At 47.3% G+C, this 25712-nt stretch overlaps 1 protein-coding gene across 2 annotated transcripts in view; it reads right to left on the bottom strand.

The window, feature by feature from the left end:
* Positions 1-22601, bottom strand: part of LOC138662867 (oocyte zinc finger protein XlCOF22-like) — an 87366-nt gene extending 64765 nt beyond the window's left edge. Inside the window, exon 1 of one of the 2 annotated variants that reach the window (XM_069748852.1) lies at positions 22558-22601. In XM_069748852.1, the coding sequence (XP_069604953.1) occupies positions 22558-22584 (27 nt within the window). In that variant the 5' untranslated portion in view covers positions 22585-22601. The remainder of the gene's footprint in view (positions 1-22557) is intronic. The other variant, XM_069748851.1, reaches the window with a different exon arrangement.
* Positions 22602-25712: the final 3111 nt, after the last annotated feature.

Below are 25712 nucleotides of genomic sequence, written 5' to 3'. Positions count from 1 at the left end.
CAGCAGATTTGGACTCATGTGGTGGACAATTTGACATTGTCCCAGGAGAAGGCTCAACGTTTCGCTAACCGCCGGCGCTGTGTGGGTCCCCGACTTCGTGTTGGGGATTTGGTTTGGTTGTCGTCTCGTTATGTTCCTATGAAGGTTTCCTCTCCTAAGTTTAAGCCTCATTTCATTGGTCCGTATAAGATTTCTGAGGTTATCAATCCTCTGTCATTTCGTTTGGCCCTTCCTGCTTCTTTTGCCATCCATAATGTGTTCCATAGGTCGTTATTGCGGAGATACGTGGCGCCTGTGGTTCCATCTGTTCATCCTCCTGCCCCGGTGTTGGTTGAGGGGGAGTTGGAGTATGTGGTGGAGAAGATTTTGGATTCTCGTGTTTCGAGATGGAAACTCCAGTACCTGGTCAAGTGGAAGGGTTATGGTCAGGAAGATAATTCCTGGGTTTTTGCCTCTGATGTTCATGCTGCCGATCTGGTTCATGCCTTTCATTTGGCTCATCCTGGTTGGCCTGGGGGCTCTGGTGAGGGTTCGGTGACCCCTCCTCAAGAGGGGGGTACTGTTGTGAATTCTGTTGTCGGGCTCCCTCCTGTGGTCATGAATGGTACTTCGGCTGGTTCTGTCCATAGACTTCCTCTGGTGGGTGTTTCTGAGTTTCCTTCCACAGGTGACGAGGTTAATTCGTTAGCAGGCTGCTCTATTTAACTCCACTTAGATCTTTGCTCCATGCCACCTGTCAATGTTCCAGTATTGGTCTAGTTCACTCCTGGATCGTTCTTGTGACCTGTCTTCCCAGCAGAAGCTAAGTTCCAGCTTGTATTTCTTTGGTTTGCTATTTTTCTGTCCAGCTTGCTATTTTTTTTTGTTGTCTTGCTTGCTGGAAGCTCTGGGACGCAGAGGGAGCGCCTCCGCACCGTGAGTCGGTGCGGAGGGTCTATTTGCGCCCTCTGCGTGGTCTTTTTGTAGGTTTTTGTGCTGACCGCAAAGTAACCTTTCCTATCCTCGGTCTGTTCAGTAAGTCGGGCCTCACTTTGCTAAATCTATTTCATCTCTGTGTTTGTATTTTCATCTTTACTCACAGTCATTATATGTGGGGGGCTGCCTTTTCCTTTGGGGAATTTCTCTGAGGCAAGGTAGGCTTTATTTTTCTATCTCTAGGGCTAGCTAGTTTCTTAGGCTGTGCCGAGTTGCATAGGGAGCGTTAGGCGCAATCCACGGCTATTTCTGGTGTGTCTGATAGGATTAGGGATTGCGGTCAGCAGAGTTCCCACGTCCCAGAGCTCATCCTTTATTATCAGTAACTATCAGGTCATTCCGTGTGCTCTTAACCACCAGTTCCATTATTGTCCTGACCACCAGGTCATAACAGGCAGCGTGATGACATAGGTCTCAGTCCCCACCATCTTACAGAAGGGCATTGCAGTGATTGGCTTGCTGTCTGTGGTGTCACAGGGGCTATAAAGGGGCATTCCCGCCGACCGCCATCTTACTGCTGCTGATCTGAGCATAGGGAGAGGTTGCTGCCGCTTCGTCAGAAGCAGGGATAGCGTTAGGCAGGGTCCATTAACCCCCAAACCGCTTGTGCTGTAGCGATTTCTACTGTCCAACACCACCTTTTGTTTGCAGGGACAGTGGAAGCTACATTTTTTTTCCTCAGCGCTGTAGCTCATTGGGCTGCCCTAGAAGGCTTCCTGATAGCTGCATTGCTGTGTGTACGCCGCTGTGCAAACCAACTGCTTTTTTCAAAGCACAAATCCTGTTGTTCCTTCCTTTCTGCACAGCTATCTTGTTTGTTTTTCCACACTTTTGATTTAAAGGGACTCTGTCACCTGAATTTGGCGGGACTGGTTTTGGGTCATATGGGCGGAGTTTTCAGGTGTTTGTTTCACCCTTTCCTTACCCGCTGGCTGCATGCTGGCTGCAATATTGGATTGAAGTTCATTCTCTGTCCTCCATAGTACACGCCTGCGCAAAGCAATCTTGCCTTGTGCAGGCGTGTACTATGGAGGACAGAGAATGAACTTCAATCCAATATTGCAGCCAGCATGTAGCTAGCGGGTAAGGAAAGGGTGAATCAAACACCCAAAAACTCCACCCATATGACCCAAAACCAGTCCCGCCAAATTCAGGTGACAGGTTCCCTTTAATTTGTGCAGTAGTCCACTCCTTGTTATTGCTGCCTGCCATACCTTGCTGAGATTACTGCAGGGAGATAGTAATTGTAGGACAGTACCTGTTTTTTTTTTTTTTTAAATTCTCCCTGAAAAAAAAAATAGTGGGAGATTAATCTTGGCATTTGTGCTTGAGTGCTAGTCGTGTGTGCCATCTTTCTCCAATTGTGGGGCACAGAAAGCCTAGTGTCTATAATCCTTTTTTTTTTTTTTTTTAATTCTCCCTAAAAAAAAAAAATAGTGGGAGATTAATATTGGCCTTTGTGCTTCTGTGCCAGTCGTGTGTGCCATCTCTCTCAAATTGTGGGCCACAGAAAGCCTAGTGTCTGTTTTTTTTTTTATTTTGGTTTTTAAATTCTCCCTGAAAAAAAATAAATAGTGGGAGATTAATATTGGCCTTTGTGCTTCTGTGCCAGTCGTGTGTGCCATCTCTCTCAAATTGTGGGCCACAGAAAGCCTAGTGTCTGTTTTTTTTCTATTTTGGTTTTTAAATTCTCCCTGAAAAAGAATAAATAGTGGGAGATTAATATTGGCATTTGTGCTTCAGTGCCAGTCCTGTGTGCCATCTCTCTCAAATTGTGGGCCACAGAAAGCCTAGTGTCTGTTTTTTTTCTATTTTGGTTTTTAAATTCTCCCTGAAAAAAAATAAATAGTGGGAGATTAATATTGGCATTTGTGCTTCTGTGCCAGTCGTGTGTGCCATCTCTCTCAAATTGTGGGCCACAGAAAGCCTAGTGTCTGTTTTTTTTTATTTTGGTTTTTAAATTCTCCCTGAAAAAAAAAAAATAGTGGGAGATTAATATTGGCATTTGTGCTTCAGTGCCAGTCCTGTGTGCCATCTCTCTCAAATTGTGGGCCACAGAAAGCCTAGTGTCTGTTTTTTGGTTTTTTTTTTTCAATTCTCCCTGAAAAAAAAATAAATAGTGGGAGATTAATATTGGCCTTTGTGCTTCTCTGCCAGTCATGTGTGCCATCTCTCTCAAATTGTGGGCCACAGAAAGCCTAGTGTCTATTTTTTTTTTTTTGGTTTTTAAATTCTCCCTGAAAAAAAATAAATAGTGGGAGATTAATATTGGCCTTTGTGCTTCTGTGCCAGTCGTGTGTGCCATTTCTCTCAAATTGTGGGCCACAGAAAGCCTAGTGTCTGTTTTTGGTTATTTTGGTTTTTAAATTCTCCCTGAAAAAAAATAAATAGTGGGAGATTAATATTGGCATTTGTGCTTGAGTGACAGTCCTGCGTGTGTGGCATCTCTCTCATTTTGTGCCACAGAAAACCGAGTGTGTAACATTGTGCCTGATTTTCCTTGCAGTCTCACCCACCTATAAAGGGATATCTAAATCCTACAGAAGTTTGAGTTCACCTTGTAAGTTGTTTAACAGTAACAAATACTGTTACTTTGGTTACGTTTTTAAAACAATGAGGAAGTCTGGTGGAAGAGGTCGTGGCCGTGGGCGGTCATTGCCAGCTGGTAATGATGGTAGTGGTGGTGGAGCATCAGGTGGTCATGGGAAAAGCAATATAGCACCTAAGTCTCGAGCTGTGGAGCCAGGTTCGTCGTGTGGTTACACAAGGCCTCGAACGCTCCCTTTTCTGGGAGTAGGAAAACCGCTTTTAAAGCCGGAGCAGCAAGAGCAAGTTTTGGCTTTCCTTGCTGACTCAGCCTCTAGCCCTTTTGCCTCCTCTTCTGAAACTGGTAAATGTAAAAGCAGCGCGTCGTTAGTGGATGTTCACGCTCAGGGACAAGTCGCTCCATTGTCCTGTTCAGCAAAAACAACAACAGAGAAGGATGCGTCAGGCGACACAACGGGTTACTCCATGGAGCTCTTTACACTTACCGTTCCTGGGTTAGAAAGAGAAACCGTTAACAGGCCATGCCCATTACAAGTTGAATCGGACATGGAGTGCACAGATGCACAGCCACAGCCAGATTACTATGCTGTTCCTTTGACTCAGACCACAATATTGCCCTCGCAGTGTACTGATCCAGAATCAGACACTGATGAGACTATGGTGCCCCGTCATGAACGCTATACCACCGGCTTACACGGTGACACAGATGAAGTTGCACACGAGATAGAAGAGGAGGTCATAGATGACCCAGTTGTTGACCCCGATTGGCAGCCATTGGGGGAACAGGGTGCAGGCGGCAGTAGATCTGAAGCGGAGGAGGAGGGGCCGCAGCAGGCATCAACATCGCAACAGGTTCCATCTGCCGGGCTCGTATCTGGCCCAAAACACGTGGCAAAGCCAAAACCTGTTGGAGGACAGCGTGGCCATCCGGTTAAAGCTCAGTCTGCAATGCCTAAAAAGGGATCCGATGCTAGAAAGAGTGCAGTGTGGCATTTTTTTAAACAACATCCAATTGATCAGCGCAAAATCATCTGTCAAAAATGTTCAACTACCTTAAGCAGAGGTCAGAATCTGAAAAGTCTAAATACAAGTTGCATGCATAGACATTTAACCACCATGCATTTGCAAGCCTGGACTAACTACCACACGTCCCTTAAGGTTGTAGCACCCTCGGCCAATGAAGCTAGTCAGCAACGCTACATCCCTTCCATCACTGTAAGGGCACCATTTTCCGCACCACCTGCAGTATCTGTGCAGGTTTCGTTGCCAGGCCAAAGCAGTCAGGGTCAGGGAATCACCAGTTTCGTAGTAGGAAACACTGCATGTAGGGCACCGGCAAGAATACCGTCTCCAACCGTCTCTCAGTCTGCCATGTCCACCGGCACCCCCGCTAGTTCCACGATCTCCAGCTCTCCAGTCCAGCTCACCCTACATGAGACTCTCGTTAGAAAAAGGAAGTACTTAGCCTCACATCCGCGTACACAACGCCCACATAGCTAGACTAATCTCGTTAGAGATGATGCCCTACTGGTTAGTTGAAAGCAAAGCTTTCAAAGCCCTGATGGACTACGCTGTACCACGCTACGAGCTACCCAGTCGACACTTCTTTTCGAGAAAAGCCATCCCAGCCCTCCACCAGCATGTTAAAGAGCGCATCGTCCATGCACTCAGGAAATCTGTGAGTACAAAGGTGCACCTGACAACAGATGCATGGACCAGTAGGCATGGCCAGGGACGTTACGTGTCCATCACGGCACACTGGGTGAATGTGGTGGATGCAGGGTCCACAGGGGACAGCAATTTTGGGACAGTTCTGCCTAGCCCACGGTCCAGGAAACAGTTGGCTGTAGCCATTCGCACCCCCTCCTCCTCCTCCTCCTCGTCCTCCTGCAGAAGCGAGAGCTCGTCCACAGACCGCAGTCGCACAACCACTCCATCCGCAGCTGCCACTGTTGCACACCAGGTGTCCCATTATGGGGCAGCTACTGGCAAGCATCAGCAGGCTGTATTGGAAATGAAGTGTTTGGGCAACAACAGACACACCGCGGAAGTTCTGTCCGAGTTCTTGCAGAAAGAAATGCAGTCGTGGCTGGGCACTGTAGATCTTGAGGCAGGCAAGGTAGTGAGTGATAACAAAAGGAATTTCATGGCTGCCATCTCCTTTTCCCAACTGAAACACATTCCTTGCCTGGCTCACACCTTAAACCTGGTGGTGCAGTGCTTCCTGAAAAGTTATCCGGGGTTATCTGACCTGCTCCTCAAAGTGCGCGGACTTTGCTCGCATATCCGCCATTCGCCCGTACACTCCAGCCGTATGCAGACCTATCAGTGGTCTTTGAACCTTCCCCAGCATCGCCTAATCATCGACGTTGCAACAAGGTGGAACTCAACACTGCACATGCTTCAGAGACTGTGCGAACAGAGGCATGCTGTTATGTTTTTGTGGGAGGATACACATACACGGGCAGGCAGTAGGATGGCAGACATGGAGTTGTCAGGTGTGCAGTGGTCGAAGGTACAAGACATGTGTCAAGTCCTTCAGTGTTTTGAGGAATGCACACGGCTGGTTAGTGCAGACAACGCCATAATAAGCATGAGCATCCCCCTAATGCATCTGCTGATGCAAAGTTTGACGCACATAAAGGAGAAGGCGTCTGCAGCAGAGGAAGAGGAAAGCCTTCATGACAGTCAGCCATTGTCTGGTCAGGGCAGTGTACAGGACGAGGTAGCGGGCGAACAGGAGGAGGAGGATGAGGAGGATGATGGGGATGAGTATTTTTTTAATGAGGAAGCTTCTCCGGGGCTAATAGCAACTGGTGGCGTTGCAAGGCCGGGTTCAGGTTTTTTTAGGGAGACAAGTGACGTAGATTTGCCTGAAGCTGCCCCTCAACCCAGCACAACCGCAGATTTGACAACTGGAACTTTGGCCCACATGGCGGATTATGCCTTACGTATCCTGAAAAGGGACCCACGCATTATTAAAATATTGACCGATGACGATTACTGGTTGGCCTGCCTCCTTGATCCTCGCTATAAAGGAAAATTGCAAAATATTATGCCACCTGAGAACCTGGAACAAATATTAGCAACCAAACAATCAACTCTTGTTGACCGTTTGATTCAGGCATTCCCAGCACACAGCGCCGGTGATCGTTATCACATGAGCTGCAGGGGGCAGCAGGCCAGAGGTGTTAGAGGTGCACAAATCAGAAGTGGCGTTTGACAGAGGGATTTTCTAACCAGGTTGTGGAGTGATTTTGCTATGACCGCAGACAGGACAGGTACTGCAGCATCAATTCAAAGTGACAGGAGACAACATTTGTCCAGTATGGTTACTAACTATTTTTCATCCCTTATCGACGTTCTCCCTCAACCGTCATTCCCATTTGATTACTGGGCATCCAAATTAGACACCTGGCCAGAATTGGCAGAATATGCATTGCAGGAGCTTGCTTGCCCAGCAGCTAGTGTGCTATCAGAAAGAGTATTCAGTGCTGCTGGTTCAATATTAACCGAAAAAAGGACTCGTCTGGCTACCCAAAATGTTGATGATCTAACCTTCATTAAAATGAACCACTACTGGATTTCGAATTCTTTTGCCCCACCTTTCCCGGCTGACACCTAGCTTTCCTATGAAAAGGTCTTGCTTGTGGACTGCTTTGACTGACTTTTCCAATCTCGTAATTTGCAGCAGCTGTTTGTCCAGCATACGACATGTTTACACCTCCCTAAATGGCCAAACTCCCCCCATGGGTGTTGTGAATTCTGTGGCAGAGCTCCCTCCTGTGGTCACAAGTGGTACTTCGGCTGGTTCTCTCTGTGAGCTTCCGTTGGTGGAGGAAAGTGGTACTGCGGATTCTGAGTTTCCTTCCTCAGGTGATGTGGTGAGGTTGTTAGGTGTTTCCCTATTTAACTCCACCCAGTGCTTTGATCCTGGCCTCCAGTCAATGTTCTAGTGTTGGACCTGTTTCCTCCTGGATCGTTCCTGTGGCTTGCTGCTCTGCATAGCTAAGTTCCTCTTTGCTATTTGTTTGCTGTTTTTTTCTGTCCAGCTTGTCAATTTGTTTTTTTCTGCTTGCTGGAAGCTCTGGGACGCAGAGGGTGTACCTCCGTGCCGTTAGTTCGGTACAGAGGGTCTTTTTGCCCCCTTTGCGTGGTTTTTGAAGGGTTTTGTGTTGACCGCAAAGTTACCTTTCCTATCCTCGCTCTGTTCAGAAAGTTGGGCCTCACTTTGCTAAATCTATTTCATCTCTACGTTTGTCTCTTAATCTTTACTCACAGTCATTATATGTGGGGGCTGCCTTTTCCTTTGGGGTATTTCTCTGAGGCAAGGTAGGCTTATTTTCTATCTTCAGGCTAGCTAGTTTCTCAGGCCGTGCCGAGTTGCATAGGCAGCGTTAGGCGCAATCCACGGCTGCCTCTAGTGTGGTTTGTTAGGATCAGGGATTGCGGTCAACAGAGTTCCCACGTCTCAGAGCTCGTTCTCGTTTTTTGGGTTATTGTCAGGTCACTGTATGTGCGCTGACCTCTATGTCCATTGTGGTTCCGAATTATCTTTCATAACAGTACTGGAGGCCAATGTACTAATGATTCTCAATAGAGGGAAAAAAGAAGTTCTGAGACCATTTTTTTTCCTTTGCATTGTGTTTTGCCTTTTTTTTTCCCCTAGACATTTGGGTGGTTCAGGGCACAGGTGTAGCAATGGACATTAAAGGTCTGTCTTCATGTGTGGATCAGCTCACGGCAAGAGTACAAAGTATTCAAGACTTTGTGGTTCAGAATTCTATGTTAGAACCGAGAATTCCTATTCCTGATTTGTTTTTTGGAGATAGAACTAAATTTATGAGTTTCAAAAATAATTGTAAACTATTTCTGGCTTTGAAACCTCGCTCCTCTGGTGACCCAGTTCAACAAGTTAGGATCGTTATTTCTTTTTTGCGTGGCGATCCTCAGGACTGGGCATTTTCCCTTGCGCCAGGGGATCCTGCATTAAGTAATATCGATGCATTTTTCCTGGTGCTCGGATTGCTGTACGATGAGCCTAATTCTGTGGATCAGGCAGAGAAGAATTTGCTGGCTCTGTGTCAGGGTCAGGATGAAATAGAGGTATATTGTCAGAAATTTAGAAAGTGGTCCGTACTCACTCAGTGGAATGAAGGTGCGCTCGCAGCTATTTTCAGAAAAGGTCTCTCTGAAGCCCTTAAGGATGCTATGGTGGGATTTCCTATGCCTGCTGGTCTGAATGAGTCTATGTCTTTGGCCATTCAGATCGGTCGACGCTTGCGCGAGCGTAAATCTGTGCACCATTTGGCGGTATTACCTGAGCTTAAACCTGAGCCTATGCAGTGCGATAGGACTTTGACCAGAGTTAAACGGCAAGAACACAGACGTCTGAATGGGCTGTGTTTCTACTGTGGTGATTCCACTCATGCTATCTCTGATTGTCCTAAGCGCACTAAGCGGTTCGCTAGGTCTGCCACTATTGGTATGGTACAGTCAAAATTTCTTCTGTCTGTTACCTTGATCTGCTCTTTGTCATCGTATTCTGTCATGGCATTTGTGGATTCAGGCGCTGCCCTGAATTTGATGGACTTGGAGTATGCTAGGCGTTGTGGGTTTTTCTTGGAGCCCTTGCAGTGTCCTATTCCATTGAGAGGAATTGATGCTACGCCTTTGGCCAAGAATAAGCCTCAGTACTGGACCCAGCTGACCATGTGCATGGCTCCTGCACATCAGGAGGTTATTCGCTTTCTGGTGTTGCATAATCTGCATGATGTGGTCGTGTTGGGGTTGCCATGGCTACAAGTCCATAATCCAGTTTTAGATTGGAAATCCATGTCTGTGTCCAGCTGGGGTTGTCAGGGGGTACATGGTGATGTCCCATTTCTGACTATTTCTTCATCCACCCCTTCTGAGGTTCCTGAGTTCTTGTCTGATTACCGGGATGTATTTGATGAGCCCAAGTCCGATGCCCTACCTCCGCATAGGGATTGTGATTGTGCTATCGATTTGATTCCTGGTAGTAAATTCCCTAAAGATCGACTGTTTAATTTATCTGTGCCAGAGCACGCCGCTATGCGGAGTTATGTGAAGGAGTCTTTGGAGAAGGGGCATATTCGCCCGTCATCGTCGCCATTGGGAGCAGGGTTCTTTTTTGTAGCCAAGAAGGATGGTTCACTGATACCTTGTATAGATTACCGCCTTTTAAATAAGATCACGGTTAAATTTCAGTACCCCTTGCCATTGTTATCTGATTTGTTTGCTCGGATTAAGGGGGCTAGTTGGTTCACCAAGATAGATCTTCGTGGTGCGTATAATCTTGTGCGTATTAAGCGAGGCGATGAGTGAAAAACTGCATTTAATACGCCCGAGGGCCATTTTGAGTATCTTATAATGCCATTCGGACTTGCCAATGCTCCATCAGTGTTTCAGTCCTTTATGCATGACATCTTCCGAGAGTACCTGGATAAATTCCTGATTGTGTACTTGGATGACATTTTGATCTTCTCGGATGATTGGGAGTCTCATGTGAAGCAGGTCAGAACGGTGTTTCAGGTCCTGCGTGCTAATTCTTTGTTTGTGAAGGGATCAAAGTGTCTCTTTGGTGTTCAGAAGGTTTCATTTTTGGGGTTCATCTTTTCCCCTTCTACTATCGAGATGGATCCTGTTAAGGTCCAAGCCATCCATAATTGGACTCAGCTGACATCTCTGAAAAGTCTTCAAAAGTTCCTGGGCTTTGCTAATTTTTATCGTCGCTTCATCTGCAATTTTTCTAGTATTGCTAAACCATTGACCGATTTGACCAAGAAGGGTGCTGATTTGGTCAATTGGTCTTCTGCTGCGGTGGAAGCTTTTCAAGAGTTGAAGCGTCGTTTTCCTTCTGCCCCTGTGTTGTGTCAATCAGATGTTTCTCTTCCGTTCCAGGTCGAGGTTGATGCTTCTGAGATTGGAGCAGGGGCTGTTTTGTCGCAGAGAAGTTCTGATTGCTCGGTGATGAAACCATGCGCCTTCTTTTTCAGGAAGTTTTCACCTGCAAAGCGTAATTATGATGTGGGCAATCGAGAGTTGCTGGCCATGAAGTGGGCATTCGAGGAATGGCGTCATTGGCTTGAGGGAGCTAAGCATCGCGTGGTGGTCTTGACTGATCATAAGAACTTGACTTATCTCGAGTCCGCCAAGCGCTTGAACCCTAGACAAGCTCGTTGGTCGTTGTTTTTTGCCCGTTTTGACTTTGTGATTTCATACCTTCCGGGCTCTAAAAATGTGAAGGCGGATGCTCTGTCTAGGAGTTTTGTGCCCGACTCTCCGGGTGTATCTGAGCCCGCGGGTATCCTCAAAGAGGGAGTAATTGTGTCTGCCATCTCCCCTGATTTGCGGCGGGTGCTGCAAAAATTTCAGGATAATAAACCTGATCATTGCCCAGCGGAGAAACTGTTTGTCCCTGATAGGTGGACGAATAAAGTTATCTCTGAGGTTCATTGTTCGGTGTTGGCTGGTCATCCTGGAATCTTTGGTACCAGAGAGTTAGTGGCTAGATCCTTCTGGTGGCCATCTCTGTCGCGGGATGTGCGTACTTTTGTGCAGTCCTGTGGGATTTGTGCTCGGGCTAAGCCCTGCTGTTCTCGTGCCAGTGGGTTGCCTTTGCCCTTGCCGGTCCCGAAGAGGCCTTGGACACATATCTCTATGGATTTTATTTCAGATCTTCCCGTCTCTCAAAAGATGTCAGTCATTTGGGTGGTCTGTGATCGCTTCTCTAAGATGGTCCATTTGGTACCCTTGTCTAAATTGCCTTCCTCCTCTGATTTGGTGCCATTGTTTTTCCAGCATGTGGTTCGTTTGCATGGCATTCGAGAGAATATCGTTTCTGACAGAGGTTCCCAGTTTGTTTCGAGGTTTTGGCGAGCCTTTTGTGGTAGGATGGGCATTGACTTGTCTTTTTCCTCGGCTTTCCATCCTCAGACTAATGGCCAGACCGAACGAACCAATCAGACCTTGGAAACATATCTGAGATGCTTTGTTTCTGCTGATCAGGATGATTGGGTGTCCTTTTTGCCTTTGGCTGAGTTCGCCCTTAATAATCGGGCCAGCTCGGCTACCTTAGTTTCACCGTTTTTCTGCAACTCTGGGTTCCATCCTCGTTTCTCTTCAGGGCAGGTTGAGTCTTCAGACTGTCCTGGTGTGGATACTGTGGTGGACAGGTTGCAGCAGATTTGGACTCATGTAGTGGACAATTTGACTTTGTCCCAGGAGAAGGCTCAACGTTTCGCTAATCGCAGACGCTGTGTGGGTCCCCGACTTCGGGTTGGGGACTTGGTTTGGTTATCTTCTCGTCATATTCCTATGAAGGTTTCCTCTCCTAAGTTTAAACCTCGTTTTATTGGTCCATATAGGATTTCTGAGGTTCTTAATCCTGTGTCTTTTCGTCTGACCCTTCCAGATTCATTTTCCATCCATAACGTATTCCATAGGTCATTGTTGCGGAGATACGTGGCACCTATGGTTCTATCTGTTGATCCTCCTGCCCCGATTTTGGTGGAGGGGGAGATGGAGTATATTGTGGAGAAGATTTTGTATTCTCGTGTTTCAAGACGGAAACTCCAGTATCTGGTTAAGTGGAAGGGTTATGCTCAGGAAGATAATTCCTGGGTCTTTGCCTCTGATGTCCATGCTCCTGATCTTGTTCGTGCCTTTCATATGGCTCATCCTGGTCGTCCTGGGAGCTCTGGTGAGGGTTCGGTGACCCCTCCTCAAGGGGGGGTACTGTTGTGAATTCTGTGGCAGAGCTCCCTCCTGTGGTCACAAGTGGTACTTCGGCTGGTTCTCTCTGTGAGCTTCCGTTGGTGGAGGAAAGTGGTACTGCGGCTTCTGAGTTTCCTTCCTCAGGTGATGTGGTGAGGTCGTTAGGTGTTTCCCTATTTAACTCCACCCAGTGCTTTGATCCTGGCCTCCAGTCAATGTTCTAGTGTTGGACCTGTTTCCTCCTGGATCGTTCCTGTGGCTTGCTGCTCTGCATAGCTAAGTTCCTCTTTGCTATTTGTTTGCTGTTTTTTTCTGTCCAGCTTGTCAATTTGTTTTTTTCTGCTTGCTGGAAGCTCTGGGACGCAGAGGGTGTACCTCCGTGCCGTTAGTTCGGTACAGAGGGTCTTTTTGCCCCCTTTGCGTGGTTTTTGAAGGGTTTTGTGTTGACCGCAAAGTTACCTTTCCTATCCTCGCTCTGTTCAGAAAGTTGGGCCTCACTTTGCTAAATCTATTTCATCTCTACGTTTGTCTCTTCATCTTTACTCACAGTCATTATATGTGGGGGCTGCCTTTTCCTTTGGGGTATTTCTCTGAGGCAAGGTAGGCTTATTTTCTATCTTCAGGCTAGCTAGTTTCTCAGGCCGTGCCGAGTTGCATAGGCAGCGTTAGGCGCAATCCACGGCTGCCTCTAGTGTGGTTTGTTAGGATCAGGGATTGCGGTCAACAGAGTTCCCACGTCTCAGAGCTCGTTCTCGTTTTTTGGTTTATTGTCAGGTCACTGTATGTGCGCTGACCTCTATGTCCATTGTGGTTCTGAATTATCTTTCATAACACACGGGGCTGTGGTCTCGCCACTTGGCGCCAGCACCCGTGAGAGTGCTGTTTGTCTGAAGAGGTGGGTGTGCCCGCTTTTGGTCGACGGCACTGTCACTGGGTCCCTCATAGTACAATAAAGTGTCTCTGGCAGTGGTGGTGCGCACCCAACGTCAGACACACACCGTTGTAACATGAGGGGCCCTGGGCCTGTACCGCCGGCCACAAGAGAGTCCCCCCCCAGCTCAAACAGTGCTCTACCACTTGCAAAATTATCTCTCACAGCTCCACCAATGTTTAGTCTATGCGCTAACATTCTTCAATGCCTGGCACTGACAATACCAATGTGTTGACATGTATGATGCTACTTAAAATAGTCAGGGGCAGTGTCCTATATTTACACCAGTAAATACTTTGCGCCAAATTACTAGGTCTGAAACTCAGCAGAGGAGCCCACCCCTGTACCTAAGTATGCCACCCTTTTGTGTTTTGGTTTTGTTGTATTGCGAGACATTAACATCTATTTATTTTTTGTGAGTACTAACTGTCAGACACTCATTAAAATCGGCCTCCGCTGACAACACCAATGCTGCCTGTGTACCCCTGCAAGATATTTCCAAGTGTCTAGAGCCCACTTTTGTTATGTTAGGCCTACTAAGCCTGTCTGCGGTCCCTCCTTCCAATAGTCCTCCACTAACCAGACCAATGCTGCCCGTGTACCCCTGGAACCTATTTTAAAGTGCCTACAGCCTACTTTTGTTATGTTAGGCCTACTAAGCCTGTCTGAGGTCCCTCCTTCCAATAGTCCTCCACTGACCAGACCAATGCTGTCCGTGTACCCCTGGAACCTATTTTAATTTGCATAGAGCATCCTTTTTTTAATTGTAGGCGTACTAAGTATGTCTGCGGTCCATAATTGCAATTTTCCTCCACTGACCAGACAAATGCTGCCTGTGTACCCCTGTAACCTTTTTTAACCTCTTCATGACCCAGCCTATTTTGACCTTTAAGACCTTGCCGTTTTTTGCAATTCTGACCAGTGTCCCTTTATGAGGTAATAACTCAGGAACGCTTCAACGGATCCTAGCGGTTCTGAGATTGTTTTTTCGTGACATATTGGGTTTCATGTTAGTGGTAAATTTAGGTCAATAAATTCTGCGTTTATTTGTGATAAACACGGAAATTTTCACATTTTGAATTTTTATTCTGTTAAACCAGAGAGATATGTGACACAAAATAGTTAATAAATAACATTTCCCACATGTTTACTTTACATCAGCACAATTTTGGAAACAACATTTTTTTTTGTTAGGAAGTTATAAGGGTTAAAATTTGACCAGCGATTTGTCATTTTTACAACGAAATTTACAAAACCATTTTTTTTAGGGACCACCTCACATTTGAAGTCAGTTTGAGGGGTCTATATGGCTGAAAATACCCAAAAGTGACACCATTCTAAAAACTGCACCCCTCAAGGTACTCAAAACCACATTCAAGAAGTTTATTAACCCTTCAGGTGCTTCACAGCAGCAGAAGCAACATGGAAGGAAAAAATGAACATTTAACTTTTTAGTCACAAAAATGATTTTTAGTAACAATTTTTTTATTTTCCCAATGGTAAAAGGAGAAACTGAACCACGAAAGTTGTTGTCCAATTTGTCCTGAGTACGCTGATACCTCATATGTTGGGGTAAACCACTGTTTGGGCGCACGGCAGGGCTTGGAAGGGAAGGAGCGCCATTTGACTTTTTGAATCAAAAATTGGCTCCACTCTTTAGCGGACACCATGTCATGTTTGGAGAGCCCCCGTGTGCCTAAAAATTGGAGCTCCCCAACAAGTGACCCCATTTTGGAAACTAGACGCCCCAAGGAACTTATCTAGATGCATAGTGAGCACTTTGAACCCCCAGGTGCTTCACAAATTGATCCGTAAAAATGAAAAAGTACAAAAGTACAAAAAAATTCTTTTAGCCTCAATTTTTTCATTTTCATATGGGCAACAGGATAAAATGGATCCTAAAATGTGTTGGGCAATTTCTCCTGAGTACACCAATACCTCACATGTGGGGGTAAACCACTGTTTGGGCACATGGTAAGGCTCGGAAGGGAAAGAGCGCCATTTGACTTTTTGAATGAAAAATTATTTCCATCGTTAGCGGACACCATGTCACGTTTGGATAGCTCCTGTGTGCCTAAACATTGGCGCTCCCCCACAAGTGACCCCATTTTGGAAACTAGACCCCCCAAGGAACTTATTTAGATGCCTAGTGAGCACTTTAAACCCTCAGGTGCTTCACAAATTGATCCGTAAAAATGAAAAAGTACTTTTTTTTCACAAAAAAATTCTTTTCGCCTCAATTTTTTCATTTTCACATGGGCAGTAGGATAAAATGGATCATAAAATTTGTTGGGCAATATCTCCCGAGTACGTCGATACCTCATATGTGGGGGTAAACCACTGTTTGGGCACTCGGCAGGGCTCGGAAGGGAAGGCGCGCCATTTGACTTTTTGAATGGAAAATTAGCTCCAATTGTTAGCGGACACCATGTCGCGTTTGGAGAGCCCCTGTGTGCCTAAACATTGGAGCTCCCCCACAAGTGACCCCATTTTGGAAACTAGACCCCCCAAGGAACTTATCTAGATGCATATTGAGCACTTTAAACCCCCAAGTGCTTCACATAAGTTTATAACGCAGAGCCATGAAAATAAAAAATAATTTTTCTTTCCTCAAAAATGATTTTTTAGCCTGGAATTTCCTATTTTGCCAAGGATAATAGGAGAAATTGGACCCCAAATATTGTTGTCCAGTTTGTCCTGAGTACGCTGATACCCCATATGTGGGGGTAAACCACTGTTTGGGCGCACGGCAGGGCTCGGAAGGGATCGCACGCCATTTGGCTTTTTAAATGGAAAATTAGCTCCAATCATTAGCGGACACCATGTCACGTTTGGAGAGCCCCTGTGTGCCTACACATTGGAGATCCCCCAGAAATGACACCATTTTGGAAACTAGACCCCCAAAGGAACTAATCTAGATGTGTGGTGAGGACTTTGAACCCCCAAGTGCTTCACAGAAGTTTATAACGCAGAGCCATGAAAATAAAAAATAAAAATTATTTTCTCAAAAATGATCTTTTAGCCTGCAATTTTTTATTTTCCCAAGGGTAACAGGAGAAATTTGACCCCAAAAGTTGTTGTCCAGTTTCTCCTGAGTACGCTGATACCCCATATGTGGGGGTAAACCACTGTTTGGGCACATGCCGGGGCTCGGAAGTGAAGTAGTGACGTTTTGAAATGCAGACTTTGATGGAATGCTCTGTGGGCGTCACGTTGCGTTTGCAGAGCCCCTGATGTGGCTTAACAGTAGAAACCCCCCACAAGTGACCCCATTTTGGAAACTAGACCCCCAAAGGAACTTATCTAGATGTGTGGTGAGCACTTTGAACCCCCAAGTGCTTAATAGAAGTTTATAATGCAGAGCCGTGAAAATAATAAATACGTTTTCTTTCCTCAAAAATAATTATTTAGCCCAGAATTTTTTATTTTCCCAAGGGTTACAGAAGAAATTGGACCCCAAAAGTTGTTGTCCAGTTTCTCCTGAATTCGCTGATACCCCATATGTGGGGGTAAACCACTGTTTGGGCACATGCCGAGGCTCGGAAGTGAAGTAGTGACGTTTTGAAATGCAGACTTTGATGGAATGCTCTGTGGGCGTCACGTTGCGTTTGCAGAGCCCCTGATGTGCCTAAACAGTAGAAACCCCCCACAAGTGACCCCATTTTGGAAACTAGACCCTGAAAGGAACTTATCTAGATGTGTGGTGAGCACTTTGAACCCCCAAGTGCTTCATAGAAGTTTATAATGCAGAGCCGTGAAAATAATAAATTCGTTTTCTTTCCTCAAAAATAATTATTTAGCCCAGAATTTTTTATTTTCCCAAGGGTTACAGGAGAAATTGGACCCCAAAAGTTGTTGTCCAGTTTCTCCTGAGTACGCTGATATCCCATGAGTGGGGGTAAACCACTGTTTGGGCACATGCCGGGGCTCAGAAGGGAAGTAGTGACTTTTGAAATGCAGACTTTGATGGAATGGTCTGCGGGTGTCACGTTGAGTTTGCAGAGCCCCTGGTGTGCCTAAACAGTAGAAACCCCCACAAGTGACCCCATTTTAGAAACTAGACCCCCAAGGAACTTATCTAGATGTGTGGTGAGTATTTTGAACCCCCAAGTGCTTCACAGACGTTTACAACGCAGAGCCGTGAAAATAAAAAATAATTTTTCTTTCCTCAAAAATTATGTTTTAGCAAACATTTTTTTAGATTCACAAGGGTAACAGGAGAAATTGGACCCCAGTAATTGTTGTCCAGTTTCTCCTGAGTACGCTGGTACCCCATATGTGGGGGTAAACCACTGTTTGGGCACACGTCAGGGCTCGGAAGTGAGGGAGCACCATTTGACTTTTTGAATACGAGATTGGCTGGAATCAATGGTGGCGCCATGTTGCGTTTGGAGACCCCTGATGTGCCTAAACAGTGGTAACCCCTCAATTCTAACTCCACCACTAACCCCAACACACCCCTAACCCTAATCCCAACTGTAGCCATAATCCTAATCACAACCCTAACCCCGACACACCCCTAATCACAACCCTAACCACAACCCTAATTCCAAACCTAACCCTAATCCTATGTGCCCACGTTGCGGATTCGTGTGAGATATTTCCGCACCATTTTTGAAAAATCCGCGGGTGAAAGGCACTGCGTTTTACCTGCGGATTTTCCGCGGATTTCCAGTGTTTTTTGTGCGGATTTCACCTGCGTATTCCTATTGAGGAACAGGTGTAAAACGCTGCGGAATCCGCACAAAGAATTGACATGCTGCGGAAAATACAACGCAGCGTTTCCGCGCGGTATTTTCCGCACCATGGGCACAGCGGATTTGGTTTTTCATATGTTTACATGGTACTGTAAACCTGATGGAACACTGCTGCGAATCCGCAGCAGCCAATCCGCAGCCAAATCCGCACAGTGTGCACATAGCCTAATTCTAAAGGTATGTGCACACGCTGCGGAAAACGCTGCGCATCCGCAGCAGTTTCCCATGAGTTTACAGTTCAATGTAAACCTACGGGAAACAAAAATCGCTGTACACATGCTGCGGAAAAACTGCACGGAAACGCAGCGGTTTACATTCCGCAGCATGTCACTTCTTTGTGCGGATTCCGCAACGGTTTTACAACTGCTCAAATAGAAAATCGCAGTTGTAAAACCGCAGTGAAATACACAGAAAAAAATGCGGTAAATCCGCCATAAATCCGCAGCGGTTTAGCACTGCGGATTTATCAAATCCGCAGCGGAAAAATCCGCAGAGGACCAGAATACGTGTGCACATACCGAAACCCTAACCCTAACCCTAACCCTAGCCCTAACCCTACCCCTAACCCTAGCCCTAACCCTCCCCCTAACCCTACCCCTAACCCTAACCCTAACCCTACCCCTAACCCTACCCCTAACCCTACCCCTAACCCTATTCTAACATTAGTGGAAAAAAAAAAATTCTTTATTTTTTTATTGTCCCTACCTATGGGGGTGACAACGGGGGGGGGGGGGGGGTCATTTATTATTTTTTTTATTTTGATCACTGAGATATAATCTATCTCAGTGATCAAAATGCACTTTGGAACGAATCTGCCGGCCGGCAGATTCGGCGGGCGCACTGCGCATGCGCCCGCCATTTTGGAAGATGGCGGCGCCCAGGGAGAAGACGGACGGGACCCCGGCTGGATCGGTAAGTATGATGGGGTGGGGGGGACCACGGGGGGGGATCGGAGCACGGGGGGTGGGGGAATCGGAGCGCGGGAGGGGTGGAACGGAGCACGGGGGGCGTGGAACAGAGCACGGGGGGGCTGGAATGGAGCACGGGGGGGTGGAACGGAGCACCGGGGGTGGTGGATCGGAGTGCAGGGGGGGTGATTGGAGCACGGGGGGGTGATTGGAGCACGGGGGGAGCGGACAAGAGCACGGGGGGGAGCGGAGCACTGGACGGAGGGGAGCCGGAGCAGTGTACCGGCCAGATCGGGGGGCTGGGGGGGCGATCGGTGGGGTGGGGTGGGGGCACATTAGTATTTCCAGCCATGGCCGATGATATTTTAGCATCGGCCATGGCTGGATTGTAATATTTCACCCGTTATAATGGGTGAAATATTACAAATCGCTCTGATTGGCAGTTTCACTTTCAACAGCCAATCAGAGCGATCGTAGCCACGAGGGGGTGAAGCCACCCCCCCTGGGCTAAACTACCACTCCCCCTGTCCCTGCAGATCGGGTGAAATGGGAGTTAACCCTTTCACCCGGCCTGCAGGGACGCGATCTTTCCATGACGCCACATAGGCGTCATGGGTCGGATTGGCACCGACTTTCATGACGCCTACGTGGCGTCATGGGTCGGGAAGGGGTTAAACTGCATTGAGCCACATTTTTTGTTTAAGGCCTACTACCTGTGTCTGTCTGCGCCACTCAATACAGCTGTCCTCCTCTGAAAAAAGCTGAGCGTCAATAGTCTGGTTTTCAGGCTATAGGAATTTGAAAACTGCATTGGGGCTACTACTTCGGTAGGGCCTACTAACGGTGTCTGCCGCTCCAAGGTGTTCTCCAGGTTGCCTCTCCATTGCTTCAATCTTCATGCTCGTGTTAAGTAGTTGTTGAAACAACACTACATTAGGCCTACAAGTTGGGTCTGGGTCGTAGAGACGGTGTCTGCCGCTCCAAGGTGTTCTCCAGGTTGCCTCTCCATTGCTTCAATCTTCATGCTCGTGTTAAGTAGTTGTTGAAACAACACTACATTAGGCCTACAAGTTGGGTCTGGGTCGTAGAGACGGTGTCTGCCGCTCCAAGGTATTCTCCAGGTTGCCTCTCCATTGCTTCAATCTTCATGCTCGTGTTAAGTAGTTGTTGAAACAACAGTACATTAGGCCTACAAGTTGGGTCTGGGTCGTAGAGACGGTGTCTGCCGCTCCAAGGTGTTCTCCAGGTTGCCTCTCCATTGCTTCAATCTTCATGCTCGTGTTAAGTAGTTGTAGAAACTACACTACATTAGGCCTACAAGTTGGGTCTGGGTCGTAGAGACGGTGTCTGCTGCTCCAAGGTGTTCTCCAGGTTGCCTCTCCATTGCTTCAATCTTCATGCTCGTGTTAAGTAGTTGTTGAAACAACACTACATTAGGCCTACAAGTTGGGTCTGGGTCGTAGAGACGGTGTCTGCCGCTCCAAGGTGTTCTCCAGGTTGCCTCTCCATTGCTTCAATCTTCATGCTCGTGTTAAGTAGTTGTTGAAACAACACTAAATTAGGCCTACAAGTTGGGTCTGGGTCGTAGAGACGGTGTCTGCCGCTCCAAGGTATTCTCCAGGTTGCCTCTCCATTGCTTCAATCTTCATGCTCGTGTTAAGTAGTTGTTGAAACAACAGTACATTAGGCCTACAAGTTGGGTCTGGGTCGTAGAGACGGTGTCTGCCGCTCCAAGGTGTTCTCCAGGTTGCCTCTCCATTGCTTCAATCTTCATGCTCGTGTTAAGTAGTTGTAGAAACTACACTACATTAGGCCTACAAGTTGGGTCTGGGTCGTAGAGACGGTGTCTGCTGCTCCAAGGTGTTCTCCAGGTTGCCTCTCCATTGCTTCAATCTTCATGCTCGTGTTAAGTAGCTGTTGAAACAACACTACATTAGGCCTACAAGTTGGGTCTGGGTCGTAGAGACGGTGTCTGCCGCTCCAAGGTGTTCTCCAGGTTGCCACATAATCGAAGCTGCATAGAGCCTATTTTGTTATTTTATGCCTACTAAGTCTTTCTGCGGTCCCTCCTTCCAATTGTCCTCCACTGAGCACACCAATGCAGACCGTGTACCCATGTAACCTTTTTTAAACCTGCGTCGAGCCAACTTTGTGGTGTAAGGCCTACTTGTAGTGTCTGGCTGCGCCACTCAATACAGCTGTCCTCTTTACAAAAAATGACCTACAATTATCTGGTTTTCAGCCTATCGGAATTTTAAAACTGCAGTGGGCCTACTAGTTGGGTTGGGGCCTTCTATCGGTGTCTGCCGCTCCTTGCTGTTCTCCTCCAGTGAACAAAGCTGTGCCGCCTGTTTACTACTGTTGCCAATTTTGAACTGCATTTAGACTACTTACTGATTTGGGCCTACTCTCTGTGTCAGCCTCTCATTCCAGTTGTCCTCCACTGAACAAAGCAATGCCCCCTGGTTAGTCCTGTTACCAATTTTGAATTGCATTTAGCCCACTTTATTCTTTGGGCCCATATCTGATTTCCCCTCATCCTGCCCATTGCCCAGCCAGTGATAGATGAGTCTGCTGGTACATTGACCCATAACGCAACATTCCCCGTGCACGCTACACTGCAAGATTGTGACCCTGCTGAAAGTCAGGTTCCCCTTCCCGCATACCATACCACCTTACACGGGAACAAAGAGGAAGGTGCAGATGAAGGTGCAGGTTCCTTCATCAGGTGGGGGGAGGAATACTCGTTGGCGACGTCACTGGCACAGGGCCCCTCATAGTACGCAAAAGTGTCGCTGCCGGTGGGAGGCGCCCCCGCCGTGCAAACACACCGCCGTACTTTGAGGGGCCTTGTGCCAGTGCCAATGCCAACCAGTGCCCCCCCCCCTGCTTGCTCAGGATCACAGCACTTGCAAAGTTGAAATACTTACCTCTCCCTGCTCCACTGCCGTGACGTGGTCCAGATTTCCTGGGCCCACTAAATACTTGAACCAGCCCTACCCCCCACAACTTTAGCCAAATGACCCCCAATTTCCAATCCCTTACTATTATTATAAGGTAAAGACTGACAAGCTTCAGTAACAAGAATGTATGTTTTTGCCATTAAAATGGGCACTGTACATGTTTTCCTGGCCTCCACTCACTGCCGACTATGCTTCCTCATTGACTTGCATTGGGTTTCGTGTTTTGGTCGATCCCCGACTTTTCGCGATAATCGGCCGATTCCACTCGACTCGACTCTTGAGATAGTCGGGTTTTGCGAAACCTGACTCGACTCTAAAAAAGTCAAGGTCGCTCAACCCTAGTCAGGAGACCTTGATGACGCAGTTACTGATATTATAAAGGCCAGAGCCCCAAAGGCAGAACAGATTTGGCGCCAAGCAAAGGAAAGGGGTGCGGGGAAGAATCTGAGGTACCAGCTCATGGTAAAGTGCCCGAGGCAGCTGGGTGTGGGGCAGAACCCTGCTTACAGGGCATAATGGGAGCATTACACTGTGTGGGGCCAAGAAAGGGGCCCTGTACTAGGAGAACAATCCGCTCCCTCACTTCCTGTCCTCCATAGTTGGTTCGTATGTATCTATTACAGGAAACAGAACAACAACGTTATGATTCTTATAAAGTGGCAACAACAACCCCAAAAGAGTCTCCGTGCAGAAGGGGTTAATGTCCCCGCGCTCAGTAATGGGGAATCTCCACATACCTCCACCTGCAGAGCCACACTCCACATATATGGCTGCTCTGTGCGCACAGGACCTGTGATGAGGTCACAGGGGGGAGGAGTCAGGAGTCACGTGATCCGCAGTGAAGACGCTACATGGAAACTTCTCCTCAGTCAGTGACATTTCCGCCATTATTCGCCCTCACTACTGGCACAATTACCTCGCGCCGCCTTTTCTACACAATGTTCTGTGTGGAATGTAACGTGTGATTTCTCTGGAGACAAATAGACCCCACACATGAGGGAATGATTACCGGTTACCGGACGTCTAGTATATGGCGGCATATGATTGTGCTATCGCCTCCACACCAGGAGCTAAAATGCCGAAATCTCGCTTATTTACGCCCTTCCAGTGTCCGGCTAAGGGTCATATACGGCCATGCACCTCTCCAGTCGCTGTGGGGTTTTGTTAATAGGATGGAGGGCGGCGTCCATGCTTGGACTTCAGAGAGAGTAATAAAATCACAGCTCACCTTCCCTATCCTTTACCCCTTACACCTGACCTGTTTAGCCAATTACCTGGAGATAAATGGTTTTACAGACTCAGGCTACATTCACAGTAGCATCGGCCAATTGCAGTGCGTCGGGCCGACATACCGACGCATACTGTGAAATACTGTGCGCGGTGGGAAATGGCGGACACGTCGCACAAAAAAAAGTTATATGTAACTTTTTGTGCCGACGGTCCGCCAAAACACGACGCATCCGTCACACGACGGATGCGACGTGCAGCGCCCCAGAGATCTGGTCGTTGCAGTAACGTCGCTCTGCCACTAAGAGGAGTAATGGTACGTCTGATGGCACTGAAGGAGTTCTTTGACCAGGTATCACCAGCACACATTACACTTCACACTCCAGCCACTAGGGGGAGAAAAAGGCTTTATTTATTGGGCCACTCCTCACACTGGTAAAACTAGGGTTTGGATAGGAAGTTAGATCAGAAGCTGACTGGGTTGGATTCAGGCAGCATCCCGTGGCAGGGAGTGCTGCAGGGAGAAGATTCAGGGGGGTCCCCATCAGGCGTGGGAACCTGGCAGGTACCTAGCGAACAGAACAGAACGTTACGGAACCGCGCCTGCACTTCCTTGCGGCGGTATCCTAAGAAAGAGACACGAAGCGAAGGATATTGTGGAACAGTGAGAAACGAGATCAGCACAAAGGAGATCCAGTAGGAGTCGTGCCCCGAGAACGGCAACATCCTACTGAGGCGCGTAGCCGGTGGCCGGAACACCGAGGAAGTAACTGACTCTATGCCTTACTTCAAACTCCGCAGGACAGTTAATTATAGGTTGGCTGTCTACCTTAAATTTCCTACGAAGACATAGGGGGCAACGCGTGGAGAGGGGCGTCTCTAGGGTCCCGGAAGAGCTCCGAGCCTTCCCGTCATACGGGTGCGTCCTAGCCATAACATAACTGGGGGACGAGAAACTAGTAACATCTGGAACGAAATAGAAAGAAAGAGAAAGAACTAGAAAGAACGAACTAGAACAGAAGTTGTGAGGACTATACCGAATGCTCAGCAGGGTAGCACTACAATGCACAGGTGCTATTGGTAAGCAACAATTTCCACCTGCAAGGGGTCTCTGACAGCCCGGTTAATCGTGCTCTGGATTGAGGATCCTGAAGTCTTCAGTAAAGAGGTAAAGAGACTGCAACCCTGTGTCCTCGTTATTGCCTGCACCTCACACCATCACCATCCACCTTACTGGGAAGCCCTGGGGACATACTTCACCTGTGGGAAGGTGTTGTGAATTCTGTGGCAGAGTTCACTCCTGTGGTCACAAGTGGTACTTCGGCTGATTCTCTCTGGGAGCTTCCGTTTGTGGAGGAAAGTGGTACTGCAGCTTCTGAGTTTCCTCCCTCAGGTGATCTGGTGAGGTCGTTAGGTGCTTCTCTACTTAACTCCACCTAATGCTTTGATCCATGCTTCCTGTCAATGTTCCAGTGTTGGACTTGTTTCTCCCTGGATCATTCCTGTGGCCTGCTGCTCTGCATAGCTAAGTTCCTCTTTGCTATTTGTTTGCTATTTTTTCTGTCCAGCTTGTCTATTTGTTTGCTGGAAGCTCTGGGACGCAAAGGGGTGTACCTCCGTGCCGTTAGTTCGGTACGGAGGGTCTTTTTGCCCCCTTTGCATGGTTTTCTTTAGGGTTTTGTGTGGACCGCAAAGTTATCTTTCCTATCCTCGCTCTGTTAAGAAAGTCGGGCATCACTTTGCTGAATCTATTTCATCTCTACGTTTGTCTTTTCATCTTAACTCACAGTCATTATATGTGGGGGGCTGCCTTTTCCTTTGGGGTATTTCTCTGAGGCAAGGTAGGCTTATTTTTCTATCTTCAGGCTAGTTAGTTTCTCAGGCTGTGTCGAGTTGCATAGGCAGAGTTAGGCGAAATCCACGGCTGCCTCTAGTGTTGTTTGGAGAGGATTAGGGATTGCGGTCTGCAGAGTTCCCACGTCTCAGAGCTTGTTCTATTATTTTGGGTTATTGTCAGATCACTGTATGTGCTCTGATCGCTATGTCCATTGTGATACTGAATTGCCTATCATAACAGTACAGGAAGCCCAAAGTGCTAATGATTCTCAATAGAGGGAAAAAAGAAGTTCTGAGACCATTTTTTTCCCTTTGCACTGTGATTTGTCTTTTTTTTCCCCTAGACATTTGGGTGGTTCAGGACACAGGTGTAACAATGGACATTAAAGGTCTGTCTTCATGTGTAGATCAGCTCACGGCAAGAGTTCAAGATATTCAAGATTTTGTGGTTCAGATTTCTTTGTTAGAACCGAAAATTCCTATTCCAGATTTGTTTTTTGGAGATAGAACTAAATTTCTGAGTTTCAAGAATAATTGTAAACTGTTTCTGGCTTTGAAACCTCGCTCCTCTGGTGACCCAGCGCAACAGGTTAGAATCGTCATTTCTTTTTTGCGTGGCGACCCTCAGGACTGGGCATTTTCTCTTGCGTCAGGAGATCCTGCATTAAGTAATATCGATGCGTTTTTCCTGGCGCTTGGATTGCTGTACGATGAGCCTAATTCAGTAGATCAGGCAGAAAAAAATTTGCTGGCTCTTTGTCAGGCTCAGGATGAGATAGAGGTATATTGCCAGAAATTTAGAAAATGGTCCGTGCTCACTCAATGGAAT

The sequence above is a fragment of the Ranitomeya imitator genome, chromosome 2, assembly GCF_032444005.1.
Source record: "Ranitomeya imitator isolate aRanImi1 chromosome 2, aRanImi1.pri, whole genome shotgun sequence".
NCBI lineage: Eukaryota > Metazoa > Chordata > Amphibia > Anura > Dendrobatidae > Ranitomeya > Ranitomeya imitator.
This window is presented reverse-complemented; position numbering and strand designations above follow the sequence as displayed.